At 52.0% G+C, this 20,502-nt stretch overlaps 1 protein-coding gene across 3 annotated transcripts in view; it reads right to left on the bottom strand.

The window, feature by feature from the left end:
- The window catches only part of GRIK5 (glutamate ionotropic receptor kainate type subunit 5), a 63,444-nt gene that overhangs the window by 29,750 nt on the left and 13,192 nt on the right, over positions 1-20,502 (bottom strand). For all 3 annotated transcript variants that reach the window (XM_024978413.2, XM_024978414.2, NM_001046424.1), the window contains 4 exons: positions 18,942-19,094; positions 18,544-18,648; positions 18,309-18,416; positions 7,673-7,876 (listed from right to left, as the gene is read on the bottom strand). In XM_024978413.2, the coding sequence (XP_024834181.1) occupies positions 7,673-7,876; positions 18,309-18,416; positions 18,544-18,648; positions 18,942-19,094 (570 nt within the window). The remainder of the gene's footprint in view (positions 1-7,672; positions 7,877-18,308; positions 18,417-18,543; positions 18,649-18,941; positions 19,095-20,502) is intronic.

The following is a 20,502-nucleotide window of genomic DNA, read 5'->3' as shown; positions in this document are numbered from 1 at the left end:
TGCCATCTATGAAAATGATAGGAGGTTGTCTGAAAATCTAAAAACCCATCAATTCCTCAGTGCTAAGACAAAGCTGGTGTTAAAAGAAACTGGGCTTGAAAAAAGAGAAAAGAAGGGATTTCCTTGGAGGTCCAGTGTTTCAGACTTCGAGCTTGCACCGCAAGAGTCATGGGTTTGATCCCTGGTCAGGGTATTAAGGGGCTTTCCAAGTGGCTCAGTGGTAAAGAACCTGCCTGCCAATGCAGGAGATTCGGGTTCCATCCCTGGTCCACTGGAGAAGGAAATGGCAACCCACTCCAGTATTCTTGCCAGGGAAATCCTAGGGACAAAGGAGCCTGGTGGGCTACAGTCCATGGAGTCGCAAAGAGTCAGACACAACTTAGTGACTGACCATGCGTGCACGCAGGGAACTAAGACATTTTATGCCATGTGGCACAGCTGGAAAAAAAAAAAAGAAAAGAAAGAAGAACCTGGTACAGTCTTTCCAGAAAGCAGTTCCACAATATATAACAAAAGCCATACAAAGGGTTTTTCTCTTTCACCTGGTAATTCTACTGAGAGTCAATTCTAGTCAGCTACAATGCAGGCTAAGCTTTTCTGCATGAAGATGTTTGCTTGTGGTTGTTTATAACAGCACAAACAGATGGATAAAAATACCTGGAAACAACTAAAAAGCGTTTCAATAAATTACAGTACATCCACATGGGGGTTAATGTGCAGCCGCGTGACATTGTGTTTAGGTTAAAACGCTAAGATTATTTTTAGCCTTTCGGGTTGGCAAAGATTTTTTTAAAAGATTGATAATACCCATTGTTGGCAAGAGTGTGGGAAATTTGACATTCTCGTGCACTTTGAGTGGGAATATAAATTGGTGGAACCTTTTTGAAGGGCCATTTGGCAGTATGTACTTAAAAAATATTCATACCCTTTGACCCAATGCTTCCACCGCTTGGAATTTATCCCTCAGGAACACCCTCACCAATCCACAGGCCCAGTTGATGGTAGCATTGTCTATGCCTGCAAAAACTGGAAACCATCCAAATATCCATCAATAGGGGATGAGTTAAATAATTCATGCCCAGTCGCACAAGGAAATCCTTTTGTCTCCACTTGAATTTCAAGTAGGTATCTCCAATGATCCACGCCCAGAGATAACTCTCATCCTCCCTACTCCCTGTATCCTCCCCACCATGGAAACTGGCTTTACCGGTTTTGCCCAGCTGTTTAGCCAAACCCTGCAGTTACTTGACTCCTCTTGGCCTCTGGCACACACCCTACCTGGTGGTACACCTGACATAGCTACCACCCCAGCACCAGGCAGCGTCTTCCCTCTTCCACACCTTCCAACAACCTCTGAAATGGACCATCCTGTCTCTACTCTTGGGCCACTACGGTTATTTCTCAGCCACCACTGCATGCACGCTCAGTCATCCAGTCACGTCCGATTCTTTGCCACCCTGTGGACTGTAGCCTGCCAGGTTCCTCTGTCCAGGGGATTCTCCAGGCAGGAATACTGAAATGGGTTGCCATGCCCTCCTCCAGGGGATATTCCTGACCCAGGGATCGAACCTGCATCTTTTTTGTCTCCTGCATCAGCAGGTGGGTTCTTTACCACTAGCGACAGCAGGGAAGCCCTGCCCAGAGTAATCATTTTTACATGTTTTTGAAATTAAATCAAGGCCCTATATCCATGTAATGGAATATTATTCAGCCTCAAAAAGGAAGGCAGGGGACTACCCTGGTGGTGCAGCAGTTAAGACTCCACACTTGCAATGCAGGAGGTGCAGGTTGCATCCCTGGTCAGGGAACTAAGATCCCACGTGCTGCACGGGGTAGCCTAATAATAATAATAATAGTAATAACGTGTGTGTGTGTGTGTGTGTGTGTGTGTGTGTGTGCGCGTGCGCGCATGCGCACACGCGCTCAGTAGCTCAGTGGTGTCAGACTCTTTGTGACCCCATGGACTGTAGCCAGCCAGGCTCCTCCGTCCATGGGATTTTCCAGGCAAGAATACTGGAGTGGGTTGCCATGCCCTCCTCCAGAATAATAATAATACTTTTTTAAAAAGGAAGGCAGTACTCATCACGCTATAATGTGGATGAACCTCAAGCACACTGTGCTGTGTGAAAGAAGCCAGACTCAAAAGGCCACATATTGGCTGGTTCCATTTATACAAAATGTCTAGAATAAGTAAATCATGGAGACAGAGAGCAGAGTGGTAACTGCCAGGTGCTGGGGAAAGGGGCAAATGGCAGTGACTGCTGTTGGGTTTGGGTTTTCTCTGGGGCTCATGAAAATGTCTTGAAACTAGAGAGAGGCAATGGTTATACAATATTGTGAATATACTAAATGCCACTGAGTTGTATGCTTTAAAATGGTTACTTTTATATGAACTTCACCTCAATAAAAAAAAGAATAAAGAAATTAGATCATGGCACCTTCCCTGCTTAAAACCTTCCCGTGGCTGCACAACACAATAAAAATACAATCCAAAAAGAGAGAGAGAAAAAAAGAAGGAATTCCCGGTGGTCCAGTGGTTGGGAATCAAGTGTTTTCACTCACAAGGCCCGGGTTCCATCCCTGTCTGAGGAACTAGGATCCTCAAGCCACGTAGCGAGGTCAAAAAGGAAAACAAAAAACAAACACACCCAAATTCCGTACCTGCAAGACCCCAGTGACCCAGGCTCTGTCCTGGGGCCTTGAATCCCCCCTTGCCCACTCCCTGCAAATCTGTGACAGAGGGAACATCATTCCCATTTCAAGAGGGGAAACTGAGATCAGAGAGGTGAAGTGGCTTGTCAGAGATCACGTGGGAACACTTCCAACCTGAGGCCGCCTCCATCTGGCGTCTGACCAGCTCACAGCTGTGGACACCGAGGTGGCCGCCTGGACCCTTCTTCAGGACGGGACACTCACGGGCCCAGGTTTTGGTGGCTGTTTGCTCTGTAGGTGGAAGAAGCCCCTTGACGTCCCCTGAGGACAGCCCCTCTCCAATGATTTGTTGGTGGGGGGCATAAAAGCCTGGCCCCTTCCCTCAGGGGGACATCTTTAATGGCCACCCCAGCTCCAGAGCTGCCCGCAGGATGGTCACGACTGCCTCACAGCTCAACCCCTCCCTCTCTGCCCAAGCCTGCTCCTCCCCTCCCTCATGCTAAGTCACTTCAGTCACGTCTGACTCTTTGCGACCCCATGGACTGTAGCCCACCAGGCTCCTCTGTCCATGCGACTCTCCAGGCAAGAATACTGGAGTGGGTTGCCATGCCTTCCTTCAAGGGATCTTCCCCACCCAGGGATGGAACCTGGGTCTCCTGCATCTCCTGCATTGGCAGATAGGTTCTTTCCTGCACACCATCTCACAAGGCAGGTTTCTAAGGGCGCCCCCACACACCTCCTGCCTGCTGATTTTCACCTGGAAATTCGCTTCCTGATCTCTTAAGTGCCAGACCAAAGTGCACAGAGTTTAGCCTGCAGGCCTGGGGAGGTGACAACTAAAGTGTGTTACTCACTCAGTCGTGTCCGAATCTAGAGGACAAACTGGAATGGAGAGAGATGGGAGGCCCAGAGAAGGTGGGTGAGAGGGGCGGGGCTGAGTTCACAGCGCGGCAGTGACAGCAGGGATAAAGCCAATTCCAGCAGTGGCCACTGGGTGAAATAAATGGACCATAATTGGAGCCTGGCGTCTGAGCCCTGCACCTGGCCCTGGGGTGGTTGGGGGGCTGCTGGTGCCCCGGGCTGTTTTCCCTCTGGAAGTCAGTCATCAGGTCTGGGCCAGCCTGCCGGGATGCCAGCCCTGGCTCTGCCTGTTACCAGCCATGTGCCCTGGACATGGTATCTGAGTGCCTCACTCTGTCCATTACAGAAATCTGAGCTAACACCAGGCCATCCTCAAAGGGGTGGCTGTGAGGAGTCAAGGAGTTGTGTTAAGTTCATAAAGTTCGGACAAGGGCCTGGCACGGCGTGAGCATCACCCTGAGCACTCCAGGCTTCCTAAGGACCTGCCGAGTGTCTGCAAAGGCCTCGGGTCAGACACACCCATCTGCAGCCTTGCGTGCTGGGGGCTGGTCCCTTCACTGCTGAGCCCCTGATCTCACTTTGGCAGGAGAGCAGTGATCGTCTGGTCCAGGAAGGATTGTCAGAAGTAAGTGACACTTGCAAAGTTCTGGCACGTGGCGTGAAGTTCACTAACGTCAGCTGCCACCGTCGGGAAAACAGTGGGGAGTGTCTGTGTGAAGCTCAGTGTGCCTGGCCTTCCACAGCAGGCAGATGAGCCTCGGCGAGGCCAAACCATGCCCATCCTTTGCAGTCAGCCTGCTCCTCCTCCAGTGTTCTTCCCCTAAATGTCATAGCTGGTGCCCAGTTGCCCAAATCAGAAACAGGAGGCGCGCTCACGTCCTCTCTCCTCCGTCCCTCACCCCAGGCAGTCACCAAGTCCAGGCCCTCTCCAGCCTCCCCTTCCATCCCTACAGACCCTCTGGCAGCCCCTGCCACTCCCCACCCCACGACTGTCTCCTCATTTGAGCCAGCTCAACCCTTTGTGTGTAGGGGGTGCATCCCATGGGTCGCCAGCTGAGGACCAAAGTCTTTAACCCTAAGAGCAAACCCAGGCCACTGAATCCCCAGGGTGTACCACAGCATCTGGTATACAGTTGCTAAGTCGTGTCCGACTCTTTGCGACCCCATGGACTCCAGCCCACCAGGCTTCCCTGTCCCCCACTATCTCCCACTCAAGTTCACGTCCATAGAGTCAATGATGCTATCTAAGCATCTCATCCTCTGCCGCCCTCTTTTCCTTTTGCCTTCAATCTTTGCCAGCATCAGGGGATTTTTCCTACTGGTATACAGCAGGCACTCAGTAAATGCTAGCTGGCTGGAGGGCAGATGAATGCATGAATGGATGTCCATGCTGGCAGGAATAACACTAACAACGACAGAAAGAGAGTTCAGGCACACAGCACCCACTACTTGCAGGGCCCTGTTCCAAGCCCCTACACAGATTAACTCATTTTACACTCTCAACGACCCTATGTGTGAGCATCTGTTATTTCTTCAGTTTTACAGGGAGGTTAAATAACTCGCCCAATGTCACACAACAAATGCTCTGCAGAGATTCAGACAAGACCCAGGACCCAGGAGCATAAACTTTTCTAATTAGCAGCCACCAACCAGCAAAGTTCCCAATCCTCACCCCAGGCACCTTCACACCAAGTTCTAAGGCACAGGGAGTTAAACTCTTGCCCAAGGTCATACGTTTATAAATAGGACTTCTTCCTTGATGAATGGACAGGCGTCCAGTTGACGGTGACTTTGGTTGGGGAGGAGGTGGTTGTTACTCTCCTGGAATCTTATTTCTGGGGGCCCCGATGAACACAAAGTTCTGAGTTTACATGACTGGGGACCAGGCTATGGCGATGAGGTCGCAGGTAAGGCTGCCAGTGAGGTGGGCATTAAGGCACCAGCTTCTGCCTCTGGGCTCCTCAGGTCCTGGCTTCAGACTCTTAAACCCACCCAGGGCTGAAGCTTTCAACCAGCTGGTGCCTGCACAACAGTGCCTCAGGCCTGCCAGTTGGAATTGGCCGGGGTCGGGGGGAAGACTGAGTCACCAGGACCCCTGGGGACACCCCCACCTCCTTCTCCACCAGAGCAGCTGTTTTGTCCAGGGTTCTGAGGGCCCTTTCAACTGGAAAAAAGGTTCTGCAGTCAAAACAACTTTTGAAAATCAGTGCCCTAAGGGATCAACGTCCTTGTCAAGCGAAGTGGCGTTTTTGAGTTTACCCTGGTGATATTCAGGGGCTCGCATGCAGTGAATTCTGGATGAGAGAGACAGGAAAGTGACAGTCTCCAATGCCCTCTGCCAAGTCCAATGTCAAGGCCACCCTGACTGTTTATGGCCAAAGGTCCCTGCTCCACACACCTGCCCCGGGCATGCCCTAAGCCAGGGGCCTGTTTGTCTTTTCTGGGCATTTGCCCATGCAGCTTCTAGTCTCTGGAAGGAAAAGGAACTACAGGGTGGTTCCAGTAGTTCCCTGGTGGTCCAGTGATTAGGAATCCACACCTTCACTGCTGGGGCCCTGGGTTCAATCCCTGGTTGAGGAACCAAGATCTTTCAAGCCTTGCAGGGCAACCAGAAACAAAGAGGAACTCAGGCACTACATATGACCAGCAACACGTGTGGTGTGTCTGTAACCCTCGTTACAGACCTGTCAGCTATCATCAGCCCCCATCCTAGGAAGGGGAAACTGAGGCTGGGAGGAGAGAAATGACTCACCACAGCACTCATACCAGGGTGGGCCTGACTCCAAAATAGTCTTTGCACTGCACCCTGCCTACCACCTCCCACCTGCCTTTCCTCTCCCCTCCTCACCTACCCTCACATCCTGCCCACACTCAGGGCCCAGCTGCTCTCCTGATACATCCCCCTCTCTCTTACACACATCCCACCCAGCTGTTTGTAAATGCCATTTCTTCTCCTTCACATAAGTTCTCCTCCTCCCAAACCCCACTTCACCCAGCTGACTATTTCACACTCTTTGGGAATCTGCTGGGGTGTCACCTCTTCCAGGAAGCCCTCCCTGGATCCCCGGCTGGGTCAGGAGCCTCTAGGTCCCTCCTCTGAGTTTCCCCCCTCGAAGTCCGGAAGGTTCTGTTTTGTGGTCATTTGTTTTTCTACATCTCAATGGGGCCCTGAGCTCTTGGAAGCAGGGTCCAGGTCCCCTAGGCTCATCACTATACCCTAGGTCTAGCAAGGTGCAAGGCACACACTGCTGCTGCTGCTGCTAAGTCGCTTCAGTCATGTCCGAGTCTGTGCGACCCCATAGAGGGCAGCCCATCAGGCTGCCCCCTCCCCTGGGATTCTCCAGACAAGAATACTGGATTGGGTTGCCATTTCCTTCTCCAGTGCATGAAAGTGAAAAGTGAAAGGGAAGTCGATCTCGTGTCTGACTCCTATGGACTGCAGCCTACCAGGCTCCTCCGTCCATGGGATTTTCCAGGCAAGAGTACTGGAGTGGGGTGCCATTGCCTTCTCCAGGCACACACTAGACATTCAATACACATCTACGGGAAGAGTGGACTTGCGAGAGCAGTGGGCAACCTCGAAGTCCACCTGCTGGCAAGTGCCCGGGCACAGCACACCTGAGGTGCACTCCCTGGCTGCCCCTCCTAGCTTCGCCTCCCACAGGAAGCTTTCTCCACCTCCTCCAGTTGTCCAGTCCCTCCAGTTCCGACTCCTCGTCTCCTTCATTCACTCAAGTCTTTGTTAGTCGCTCAATCATGTCCGACTCTTTGCAACCCCATGGACTGTAGCCTCTGTCCATGGGATTTTCCAGGCAAGAATATTGGAGTGGATAGCCATTCCCTTCTCCAGGGGAACTCCCACATCGCGGGTAGATTCTTTGCCTTCTGAGCTTTGAGCAAAGACAAAGCCGAGGCGGCAAGAAGGAAGCATCTGGAAGCCAGACACAGAAAGTGATGTGCATGGCCTTTGACACCGGAAGTGATGCACTGTCCTCTTCCCGTCTGTGCTGGCTCCGTGGTGCTCACCAGCCACAGGGGCACAGCACACCATGGGCTGGTGCCTAGTGTACATGCCAGGCTGGCCCTGAGGCCCCACTGGCTGCCCTCCCTCCCTCCTCACCCGGCCCTCGCCCCTTCTGCAGCCCCAGCCCCGCCGTACCCGGTTGATGAGCTCGCCCACCATGCCCGTCCAGGAGCCATTGGGCTCGGGCGCCCCGTACAGCCCGTCCTCCACCAGGCGCAGGCGGTACCGGAAGCGCAGCAGCTCGGCCAGCTCCCGCAGCATGTCCACGCAGAAGCCCTCGAAGCGCTCGTTCCCGGACAGAGCCTGGAAGTTGGGCCGGCGCATGACGTACGGGTTCTCCTGGGGAAGCAGGCGAGAAGAGGGGGTGGGGTCAGAGACGGAGCATCAAGGGGAGTCTGGGGCCCAGAGTCCACGCCAGCAGCTAGCTCCGGAACCTGCTCGCAGAGCAGGGGTGACGGAGTCCTGGCCTACCTACAGCCCCTGTTTACTAATGCTCAGAGCCAGGGCAGGGTTGGGAGAGGAGGGATAAATTAGGAGGTTGGGATTAACATATTGTTGTTTAGTCGCTAAGTGGTGTCCAACTCTTTGCCACCCCATGGACTGCAGTACTCCAGACTCCTATGTCCTTCACCGTCTCCTGGAGTTTGCTCAAACTCAGTGTTACTGAGTCGGTAATGCCATCCAACCGTCTCATCCTCTGTCGCCCCCTTCTCCTTTGGCCTTCAGTCTTTCCCAGCATCAGGGCAGGCAGGGTCTTTTCCAGTGAGTCAGCCCTTCCCATCAGGTGACCCAAGTACTGGAGTTTCAGCTTCAGCATCAGTCCGTCCAATAAATATTCAGGGTTGATTTCCTTTAGGATTGACTGATTTGATTTCCTTGCAGTCCAAGGGACTCTGAAGAGTCTTCTCCAGCACCACAAATCGATAATCAACAAGGACCTACTGTGCAGCCCAGGGAACTATACTCATATTTTGTAATAACCTGTAAGGGAGAAGAAGCTGAAAAAAAGAATATATATGTGTGTGTGTGTAAGAGGTGATCACCATATTATAGACCTGAAACTAACAACACTGTAGATCAACTATACCTCAAAAAAATATCAATAACTACTAAAAAACATAAATACTCAGAGCCAAGGAAAAAGCACAGGGAACCTGCCAGCCCCTAGCAGATCCCAGGGAGCTGGTTTGATCTCCACCAGCCAAGTTAATATTCACTTATCTCAAGTTCAAATGGGAACTTCCCTTGCAGTCTGGTGGTTAGGACTCCGCACCTTCACTGCTATAGCCCTGGGTTCAATCTCTGGTCAGGAAAATAAGATTCCACAAGCCAAGCAGCGCAGCCAAAAAAAAAAAAAAAAGCTCAAATGGCTATGAGCAAGGCAGGTAAACCGAGTGAATCAGTCTGCACGGCATGCATGGGTGCTCAGTCATTGCAACCTCATGGATTGTAGCCCACCAGGCTCCTCTGTTCATGAGATTCTCCAGGCAAGCATACTAGAGTGGGTTGCCATGCCCTCCTCTGGGTATCGTCCCGACCCAGGGATGGAACCCATGTTTTTTGCGTCCCCTAGGTTCTTTGCCACTAGTACCACGTGGGAAGCCCCTTGAGATGTATTACTTGTAATCCAAGTCACACACATATGCCTGTGTGACTGCAGCTGCGTGTGCGTCACTACACTTAGTTCCACAAAGCAGTCCTTCTTACAACTGTGGCAGAATATCCTGGTATTTTCTGTCCTGCTCTGTCTCATTTTCCTACACAATCGATAGCGACCCACTCAACTGACTTCACGAGCCACCAAGGGATCCAAGAGGATCTGCCCCACCAGGATTTAGCTCCAGCCCAATGCTGTCATGAGAGTAGCAGGCCTGAGATGCCAGATGGTCCAATGTTAAGAGAATCTGGAAACCCAGGTTGTTTCGTAAAATCTCCTGATTATAAAGGTTAGCAAGAACTCAAATTCTAATACCATCTTTTTTTTAGTGCTTTGCAGGCTAAACAAACACCTAACACTTTGCAGCCTCTGGCCTACAGCCGTTTTGCTACGCTGATGCTTATTTCTGAGGGGTTTGAGCAGACTTTACTGACTTTTATTGTGCCAAATGAGACAAAAGCAGAGAGAATATTCCAAGTGTTACTAAGATGAGGTATAGGAAGATGATGGTAACAAAAGGGAAATTTATCTGTGCAGTTATTGTCTAAATGGTTGTACAGTGTCACCTTGGACTTAGGAATAAAAGGCGTTATGACTTAGGAAGCAGCCAGAAGAACCTGGGCCAATAATATCCACAATGGTTACCATATGGACTGAACACCTGCTGAGTACCAGCTCCTGCACTGAGTGTGTTCTTTGGATCTTATCACTTTATTTCCTCACAGCGACCTCACATGGGTGGTATTCTTAGACTCACTTTACATATGTGGAAACTAGGGCTTGGACTTCCCTGGTGGTGTAACGGTCAGGAATCCACCTGCCAATGCAGTGGTGTAGGGTTCAATCCCTGGTCCAGGAAGATCCCACATGCCCTGGGGCAACTAAGCCTGTGCTCTGCAACTGCTGAGCCCGCACTCTAGAGCCATGCTCTGTAACAAGAAAAGCCGCCACAATGAGAAGCCTGTGCACTGCAACCAGAGAGCAGCCCCGGCTTGCTGCAGCTAGAGAAAGCCCATGTGTGTGCAGCAATGAAGGCACAGCACAGCCAAAAATGAATGAATTAATTAATTAAAAAAAAAAAACTGAGGTTCACAGAGGTCATCCTGCTGCCTCTCATTCAATACAGAATTACTGAGCTCTGGGGTAGACGCACAGTATTTTGCAGCTCCTCCCATCAAGAGGTAGAGTGGATTTCCTCACTTCTTGGGTCTGAGCTGGCCTCAAGACTTGCTTTGGCCAACGGAGTGTGGTGGAAGTAGCGCTGTGTGACTTTCAGCGCCTGGGTCCTCAGGCAGACCTCTTGGGACCTCAGCGTAAGGAAGCCTGGGCCAGCCTGCTGAAGGATGAGTAAGGATGAATGGACCGAGGTATGCTGGCCAACAGCCCAGCCTAGACACCAGCTGCACACAACCGCAGTGAGCGCAGCAGAACTGCTCAGGGAATTCCCTGGTGGTCCAGTGGTTAGGGCTCTGCACTCTCCCTGCCAAGGGTCTGGGTTCGATCCCTGGTTGGGGAACAAAAATGCCACAAGCGTCAAGATGCAGTCAAAAATAATTAAGTAAATCAATACATCAGTTTTAGGGACTCCCCTGGGGGTCAAGTGCTTAGGATTCTGTGTTTTCACCACCGAGGGTGTTGGCTCAATTCCTGGTCGGGGAACTAATATCCCACAAGCTGCATGCTGCGGCCACATTAGAAAAACAAAACAAAACTGTTCAGTTGACCCATAGCATTGTGAGAAATAATCATTATTGCTGGAAGCCTCCAGGTTTGGGGGCAGTTTGTTATACAGTGGTAGGTACTATGGTGTTAGTCGCTCAGTCACGTCTGACTCTTCTTGACCCCAAGGCCTGTAGCCCACCAGGCTCCTCTCTCCATGGGATTCTCCAGGCAAGAATACTGGAGTGGGTAGCCATTCCCTTTTCCAGGGAATCTTCCCTACCCAGGGATCGAACCTGGGTCTTCTGCATTGCAGGTGGACTCTTTACCATCTGAACCACCAGGGAAGCCTGATAGGTACTAGAAGGTACCTATAAGATACTGCAGACTGGATTCCTGGACCCCAGCAAAGCCCCTGAGCTGAGGGGAGATGGGGCAGAGGGAAGTCAGTACTTTTCTCTCTCTCTCCAAAGCCACATTTCTAAATCCAAACTTGTGGAACTGAGAGTAGGGATGAGATGATGCTAATAATAGCAGCGGCAGCTAGCATTTCTTGTGGGCTTGCTGTATGACAGCTATCCTGTCAGCGTAGGAGGTCGGTATTATTACCTCTATTTGAGAGATGAGGACACAGGTCCCTAGAAGTGAAGTAGTAAGTGGTTGAGATGGACAAGTCAGGCTGAGTCCACAGCTCTGCTCTTAAGCTCTGCGCCAGACTGAACTCAAGTGGACAGAATCAGAGGGCAGATCTGTGAGTAGCCAGATACAGAGATGGGGGTGAGGGAAGGGAAGGCCAGGTATCGAAGCCAGAGAATCAGAAATTAGGAATTCTCTAGACAAGCCAGTGTTGGAGCTGGAAGGCTCTGGTACAGACCTCTTGACATACAGAGGAGGAAGTCAAGTGCCTTGCCCAAGGTCACACAGCCGAAGCAGGGCAGTGGGAAGGGGAGATGGAGCAGAGGCTGGATTTGAAACCCATTGCTGTACTCGCCAGAGCCCTCATTCCTTCCATCAGGCCGCTCTCCCAATTCAAGACTGAGGCATCTGGGCTGTAGATTTGGGTTCAAAGCCTCAGGATCAGGGTGGGAACTGACAGAGCCAAAAATAAGGGCTGAGGCCTGGGAACAGAACTCAAGGTCGGAAAACAGTGATCTAGCGTTCAACCTGCAGTCCCAGACCATCAGAGCTGGGGGCCTGAAGGAGCCTCTAATCCAAGGTTTTCAGACTCCTTCAAAAAAGAATCTTCTGCAGAAAACCCAGCATTGCAGACAGTGGGATGTTGCTAAGTCTGATTCTAAGAATTCATCCGAGTGGCTATGCACCTGCGCACAAGAATGCAGGTCGAGGGGAGTCGTGGCAGCGCCTCTCGTAGCGGGAACAAAGACTGAAACAGCCTAATTTGGAACAGGTTAAAAAGATTATTGATGTCATCAAAGAATCCCAGGCAACTACTGAAATAACAAGTTCTATAAGATATATTAAGAGGAAAAAAACAAGCTACAGAACAACGTGTACAATATGCTATTCTTTGTGAAGGCAAGAGTGGGGATGTGCTTGTATATGCTCAGATATTTCTGGGAGGATGGGGAAAAAATGCGGGACTGGAGAGGGAAAGAGACAGATTTTTTTCACTCCTTACCCACCCTGCAAGCCTTGAATTCAATTTAATGGAGAATTAAATTGAATGCTATTTAATTCTATTTAATTACTTCTGTCCCGCCCCCAGTTTAACATTTTTAATTTTAAAATATTTAAAACATCTTAAAGATGATATGTAAATGTATATGAAAATGCAAAAGATCAAAAGAACCAAAGCAATCCTAAAGTAGAGTATGAGAACTGAAGGGTTTACCATAGCTTTAACACAACTTAAAGCCGTGGTGTTTTAAGACAATGTGGTAGTAGAGCAAAGACAGACAGACAGACAGTAGAATGAAGAATCTGTACATCCACAGGTAAATGTATGCTTGATTTAGGTGGCGCTAGTGGTAACCTGCCTGCCAATGCAGGAGACATAAGAGTCGTGGGTTCAATCCCCGGGTTGGGAAGATGCCCTGGAGGAGGGCATGGCAACCCACTCCCCTATTCTTGCCTGGAGAACCTCATGGACAGAGGAGCCTGGCGGGTTACAATCCATAGGGTCACACAGAGTCAGACACAACTGAAGCAACTTAGCATGCAAGCATGCACGATTTATGACAAGAGTAAGACTGTAGCGAAAAGAGAAAGAATGAACATTTTGATAAATGATGCCTTTCAATAAAACATCCATATGGGAAGAAAGTATTCTGACCACTCCTCCTCACATGATACATAAAAAGCAATTCTAGGTGGACTGTAGATCTAAATGTAAAAGACAAAATTATTACAAAGAAACATACAGGAAAATAGTATGTTTATGATTTTGGGGTAGGCAGAGAATTCTTTTTTTTTTTTTTGTCCATGCCTTACCACATGTTAGATCTTAGTTCCCCAACCACCGATCAAACCCATGCCCCCTACAGTGGAAATGCAGGGTCTTAACCACTGGACCACCAGGGAAGTCCCAAGAATTGTTAAATTCTAAAAGCATTAAGCAGAAAGGGGGAAAAATGGACTTTAGGAAAATTAAAAATCTTTTCCTCAAAAGATACCACTGAGGGGAACTCCCTGGTGGTTGAGTGGTTAGGACTCCACGCTTTCACTGCCAAGGGCCCGGGTTTGATCTCTGGTCGGGGAACTAAGATTCCAAAAGCCACACAAGTGCGGCTGGAAAAAAAGAAAACACAAACCTCCGAGCGTGAAAAGGAAAGTCACAAAGTGGGAGAAGATCTCTGCAATGCATATTCCGACAAAGAACTTATATCCAGAATACACAAGTATATTACAAATCAATAAAAAGGTCAGATACCCCAAATTTCTGAATATACAGAAAGCTTTGAGCAGGGACCTCCCAAAAGGAGATTCCAGATAGGCAATAAGTGAAAAGTGGTCAACTTCCCTGACCATTAAGGAAACGTACATGAAAATCACAATAGGGTCGGCGGCTTTCTGCACTCAGCACCAGCAGAAGTGAGTAGCGACTGGAATCCTCCTTCATACACCATGGGTGGGGATGGAGATGGGTACCATGGCTTAGGAAGATGCTTTGTTAGTATCTGTAGAAGCTGAAAACCCCAGCGATTCTTCTCTTGCCTATACACTTGACAGGAATGTGTATCCGTTCACCAAAGGGCATGTGGCAGAGTATCCACAGCAAGACTATTCACGACAGCAAAAGAACTAGAAACAGCTCCAACACCCATCAATTTGGTGGGTAAATAAATCGAGGTTCGTTCATGTAACACAACAGGTAACAACACTGAAGGCTTCCCTGGTGGTTCAGCGGTAAAGAATCTGCCTGCCAAGCAGGAGACATTGCTCAATCCCTGGTCCAGGAAGATCCCCTGGAGAAGGAAATGGCAACCCACTCCAGTATTCTTGCCTGGAGAATCCCATGGACAGAGGAGCCTGGCGGGCTACAGGCGATGGGGTCGCAATGAGTCGGACGTGACTTTGCGACTGGACCACAATGAGACTAAACCATTTGCAACAAAGTTGGTGAATCTCACAAATGTATGCACAAGACAGAATACAGAATATGACGCCATTTACGTGAAGTTCAAAGCAGGCAAATCTACTCTGTGGTGATAAAAGTTGAGACCGTGGCAGGAGTTAAGACACCTGAAGGGGCATGTGGACGGCTGGTCCCACAAGTGTGCTCAGTTACTGAAAATTCAGTGATCAGTACACTCATGATTCGTGAAAGTTTCTGTATGCATGTTACACTGCCAGGGAAAAAAAAAAATCCCTTGAAACTAAAACCAAAAATGTTAAAGTAGGATGGGTTCTGGAAAATTCTTCACAAGCTGCTTGCCTCGACCCTTTCATGAAGCCAGGACCCAACTCCATATCCATGACTTCCTGGAGCTCAGTTTAAAGAACCTTGATCTAGTCCACCACCCTTCACTCTGTCATGAATATTTTAATTCCCTCATTTTACAGGAGGAAGCTGAGAACAGAGAGAAGAGACCCACCTGGTGACCAAGTGTACAGACAGCTGGGCCAGGTCTAGAATGGAAGTGAAGGCTTGGAAAGAAGCAGAAATTGACGTGTTGTGGTTCAAGGTAGAGACACGTGGGCCCTGCCATCTTCCAGTTGGGCCACTCATGTCCCCTAACCCTCCTGTGCCTTATTTTTGTCTGAAAATTGGGAGTCACCATGGTACCAGCCTCAGGACTGCCATGAACACTGAGTAACACCAGGAAAGGACTCGGCACACAGCTCAAAGACGCTGGGCATGATGATTGCTACTCTTTTGTGGGGCAGCCATGCCATGTGGCTTGTTTGTGCTGGGATCTTAGTTCCCTCACTAGGGATTGAACCCATGCCTCCTGCAATGGAAGTCTGGAGTCGTAACCACTGAACCGCCAGGGAAGTCTCAGTTGCTATTCTTATTGAGGATACCAGGTCAGAAAAAAGAGAAAAAAGGGATTCCCATGTGCTCAGCATGTTTTGCCAGCAGGACATTGCCAGGGGGTCCTCTGATCTCATGCAATCCTCCCACAGCCTTTCAAAGTGGGACTATTAGACCCATTTACAGATAAAGTATGGAACCTAGAGAGTCGGACACTAAGGTCCAGGTGAAGTCAGGAATGCAAGTGAGGTCTGTCTGATCCCAGAAAACCAAAGAGCAAGATAAGATGTCATGCCTTAATGAAAAGGAATGCCAGGAAAGGAGTAAACTCTCTGGGATGGCCCAGCATGGCATCATCCCCTGGGACCTGTCCCACACCCGCAGCTTCCCTGTGGGACCTCCTTCAATCTTGGCACCAGCCTGATCTCTCAGCTCCAGACATGTGGACCCCACCCTGGGGATAACCCCAGCCTCCACGCCATCGAGGACCTCCTCCTGCTCCTTCCCTCAGGCCAGCCCATCAGCACCCCACATCAGGTCCCTCCCTCCCCACACCCCCAGCCCAGCTCAAGCCTCATCCTCCCATCTGACCTGGAGCATCTCTCTCCTGCAGTCTCCCTCAGGGCCCAGCTTTTCCAAACATCCAGATCTGGCCCCGTCCCTTCCGGTTTAACAGTCTCCAAGGTACATGCCAGCCACTTCAGTCACGATGGACTCTTTGTAGACTGCCAGGCTCCTCTGTCCACGGGATTCTCCAAGCAAGAATCCTGGAGTGGGTTGCTGTGCCCTCCTCAAGGGGATCTTCCCAACCCAGGGATCAAACCTGCATCTCCTGCATTACAGGCGGATTCTTGACTGCTGAGCCACCAGGGCAACCCCTCCAAGGTACAGAATGAGCATGACTAAGCTCTTCAGAGGCCCCTCCCCACCTGTCACAGTGTTCACTGCTCCTCCATGTTCGCTGGGTGCCAGGCACCATCCCAAGCCCTGGGGACCAGAGCGGGAAATAAGACAGGTCCTGACAACTCCGTGCCCCTCCCACCGGTGCCCAGGCTGACTCACGTCTGTGTTGCCAAGTGCCTGGCACAGGCCCTGCCCAGAAACATGAGTCTGAGAAAGTTCATGAACAGAGAGGCACACTGAGGCTGCTGCTTCCACATTCAACCTGGCAAACACTTCCTGAGGCCCCTCCTCCTGGGAGTTCCTCCTGCCTGGGAGGCCAGGCCCCCTCCTCTGTGCACCCAACTCCTACACAGCTTCTAAAGCCCCATCTAATGCCACCTCCTCTGTGAAGCCTTCCTTCCTCAGGCTTTTAAAAGTTCAGGCAGCCCCTCCTTTCTGTGGGGCCCCCTTATAACCCTGGCTTGGAATGATTGTGTCCAGGTCTGCCTCCTTCATCAGACTGGGATCCCCTCCCCGGGGCCACTGAAAGACAGAGAGACCACGAGACCACCTGTGACTCATCCCGGTGATACTCTGGGATTTGTATCAGATCTGGTGCAGCTTCAGTAAATATTTGTAAAATGAATGAGCAAATGAATGACTCCATCACAAGAAAAATGAAGGTTAGGAGGAGGGCAACACGGGCTCAGGGGCCCTGGGGAAAAGGGGAGACAAGTGGCTGGAAGCCCCCCAGGTCATGGCTGTGCTCTCCTGACATCCCCGCCCTGACGTCTGCCCCTGCTCCCTACCCAGAACCCCAGGAAGCCTCTGGGGTGCACTCCACCTCCACGTGTGCAAGGAGGTGCTCCTTCTCCCAGTCAGCCTGGCCTGGCCCTCAGGGCCCCTCGGTGAGGCTGTTAGGAAGCGTCTGGTTTCCCGTCTACAGGCCATCTGTCCCTCCCCAGCAGGCTCGCTGGCCCTTCTCCAGAGGGAGGCGAGGCCCACACTAGGTCAGGAGTTCCCCAGGGACCAAGGGAATGGCTCAGCGTGCGACACACTGCTTTAGGGGCCTCTGCCGTCCTGCGGAACCTGTGTAATCCTCCCAAGCTCAGCGTCCACAGCTATCGGCCAGCCCAGCTCACAGTGACCAGGGGGTTCCCCCCAGACAACAGATACCACCCGGCCAGGGACCCGGCTGCCCCGAAGCCCAGCGGCTCGGGGCACCTTCCTGCTCCCCAGGTCCTGAGCATCTCCCCTCCCTGACCTCCTGGCAGGAGGCAGAGGGTTCAGGGGACAGGGCAGGGGTTGCAAGTATGTCCCTCAGCTCCAGCCAGGACCCAGCTTGTAAACTGCTACCTGACCATCAAAAGGAGAAAGACAGGACAGACCTCACCGAGCAGCTGAGAGGTTTAAAGAGTGATGCCTGCCAGGGCCTAGCACGCTGCCTGATGTAAAAGCGGGTTCATAAATCCTCGCTGACACACAACGGCTCCTTGGTCTCCGACCTGGCGAAACGTAGGACTGGCACCCCAGGGGCCACAGGACCATGATCGTGCCAGGGCTCAGGAAGGGGAGGACTGGCCTTTAGAGCACAGTGGTTAAGACCCAAGCTGCGGAGATGCAGAGACGTGGCATCCATCTCGGCCATGCCTTACACTTGCTGTGTGACCTGGCCCAGTCGCTTCACCTCTCTGAGCCTCTTCAAGATGGATATTAAGTAAGCTGGTGTGTGTCAACAGGCTTGGAGGGCAAATGTGACAAAATGACCTTTCCCGCGATGGTGATTCACGGGGGCCCACCCTGGGCTGGGCGCTGTGCAAGGCCCCTGCCTGTGGTGCCAGTGGAATGCTCATGCTGACAGCGGTTCCCGTCTCTGCCAGGCATTGGCAGGCTGGCAGCTCCCGGGGCTGGACCTGGCTCTAACGTCAGAGTCTGTGCCCGCTGAGGCTCCAGCAGCAATTAGGCAGGTGACATCTTGTCCACAATCAGGGGTCGCTGGGTGCCCGGGTGACATCTCCCCTGTTCCGGGTGCTGGGCCAGCCCTGGCAATGCATCCCGCCTCCTCACTAGGACCAGGCAGGGGCACCGCTCAGCAGAGGCCGCTGCATCCACGGCCCACCCCCACAAGGGCCACTCACCAGGATGGTCGTAACCACCAGCGTCTTGTTGGCCAGCGTCTGCGACAGGTTGATGTCCAGGGTGGTGGCGTTCATGGCCAGCGTCCGGTTAGAGTACCACACCCCAATCTGAGGCAGAAAGGGCGCTGTCAGCACGGGCACCGCCCCACCAGAAGATGCCTCAGCCCTCGGGCCCTGCCCTACCCTTCCCCCCAACCCCATCAAGGCCCCCCGGCCTCACCCTGGGGAAGCTCACCTCCCGGTGGCCCTGCCGAGACTTCTCCAAGATGCGCAGCGTGTAGTTGGTCCTCTGCCCTTTGCTGTTGAACTCAACCCGCCCGGTCAGCCCGTCATACTCTACCTAGCAGGGCGGGAGGAGGGCAGAGGGAGGGGTGGCAGGGGCCCAGAGGGAGGAGACGACAATGAGAGAGAGAGGGAGAGGGACCAGGAAGGACCACAGGGGAACGGAGAGGAGGCGGGACAGAGAAACGGGGAGAGAACAGCACAGACGGAGGAAGGCCGGGGCCAGAGGGAGCACGGAGGCGGGGAGCGGGGTCGGAGGCACAGGGAGCGGGGCGCAGGGGGACACAGTGAGTGCCCCCGCGCCCGAGGCAGGCTGCCGCGCCCCCTCGGCCCGCCCCGCTCCCGGCTCACCATGCGCAGGTAGTTCATGAGGCTGGTCCCGTGGGGCCAAATGTTGGCCGACGTACAGGCCAGCGGCTTCACGCCGATCTCCTGGCTGCGGTTCAGCTCCCGGACGGCACTCACCACCACATGCACGGCGTCAAACATCAGGGCAGCTGACAGCTGGGGGGTGGACGGTGGGGTGGGGGGCAGAGACGGGGAACGGGTGGGAAAGACGGAGTTCAGCCAAGGGAGGCCCGAAGCTCCGTGGTGTTTACCCCCAAGCCCTCAGACATTGCTCTCTCCAGGAATGTAAAATCATGAGGTCAGGATCAAGGAAGGGTTTCTCCCGTCATGAGGGCGGCTTGTCCTGTGTGGCATGAGTCTTGGGAAGAGCACATCCAAGAGGGTTTGCTTGGACGGCCAGCTGTCACCCCCATAGTGGGGAGGTTCGTGGGCACAGGAATCCATGCGTCTGTGTGGCTGACATGGGGTCATGGAGGAGGCGAAGGGAGACAGCTAGAGCCCCTGTCTGAGTGTGCCCAGGGACACACTTATGTGGGCGGGGCTGGACAAACGTGCATATTTGTCTATCCATTGGGGGAGGGGCGCCATGTGCAGGAAACAGGAGAGCATGAGGGTTATGAGCCCGGCGCTGGGTGGCAGGCAACTCTGAGCTAGAGGCCTGGCTCTGCTACTAATATTTCCTGCAGAGAGCTGAATCCACACCCCTCCCCAAATCTCCACTTCCTCCCTGGTAAAAGTAAAGGTAACAGTTAACTCTGCCTCCGAGTGCTTATGTGGGGTTCCAGGGGGAGAACACATGCAAAGAACTCAAAACAGCGCCTGGCACCCAGTGAGGGCTCGACACACACAGGCCGCTGGGCTGTGTCCGTGAATTCGGGGCGTGTCCTGGGAGAACGTGTCTCAGTGAGCTGGGTGTGACAGCCTGAGTAGCCGTGTGGTGTTGGTAGGTGCAGGGTGCGGACGGATGCGTGTCTGTCCGTGTATGTGCGTGAGGGCTCTGCACGCACACGTCTGAACGCGTGGCTCGGTGTCTGTGTAAGTTTCTGTGCACAAAGGTGTGTCTTCTCAGTACCCTGGTGTCTGACTAGATGTCTGTGAACAAATACACGTTAAGTATGCATCTTTTGTATGTCTGCATTTATTCAACACACGTTTTCGGACATCTACCCTGAGCCAGCTGGTTTTAGGTGTGGGGATACAATAATGAACAAAACAGACAGAAACCCCTGCCCTCATGGAACTTACAACCTAAATCCCTATAAATACATCTAAGCACAACATACAGCAAGCCACGGGGTGATTAGACAAGCAAAGACAGGTGCTATGGAGAAGAACCCAGCAGGGAAGGGGGCTAAACAGTGGGTGTGTGTTAGTCACTCAGTCGTGTCCGACTCTCTGTGACCCCATGGACTGTAGCCCTCCAGGCTCTTCTGTCCATGGGATTCTCCAGGCAAGAATACTGGAGTGGGTTGCCATTTCCTTCTCCAGGGGATCTTCCCGACCCAGAGATGGAACCCGGGTCTCTCACATTGCAAATAGCGGGTAGTTGGCCATTTTTAAAATA

Source organism: Bos taurus, chromosome 18 (genome assembly GCF_002263795.3).
Source record: "Bos taurus isolate L1 Dominette 01449 registration number 42190680 breed Hereford chromosome 18, ARS-UCD2.0, whole genome shotgun sequence".
NCBI lineage: Eukaryota > Metazoa > Chordata > Mammalia > Artiodactyla > Bovidae > Bos > Bos taurus.
The sequence above is the reverse complement of the archived record's forward strand: the minus strand, read 5'-3'. Positions and strand labels throughout refer to the sequence as shown.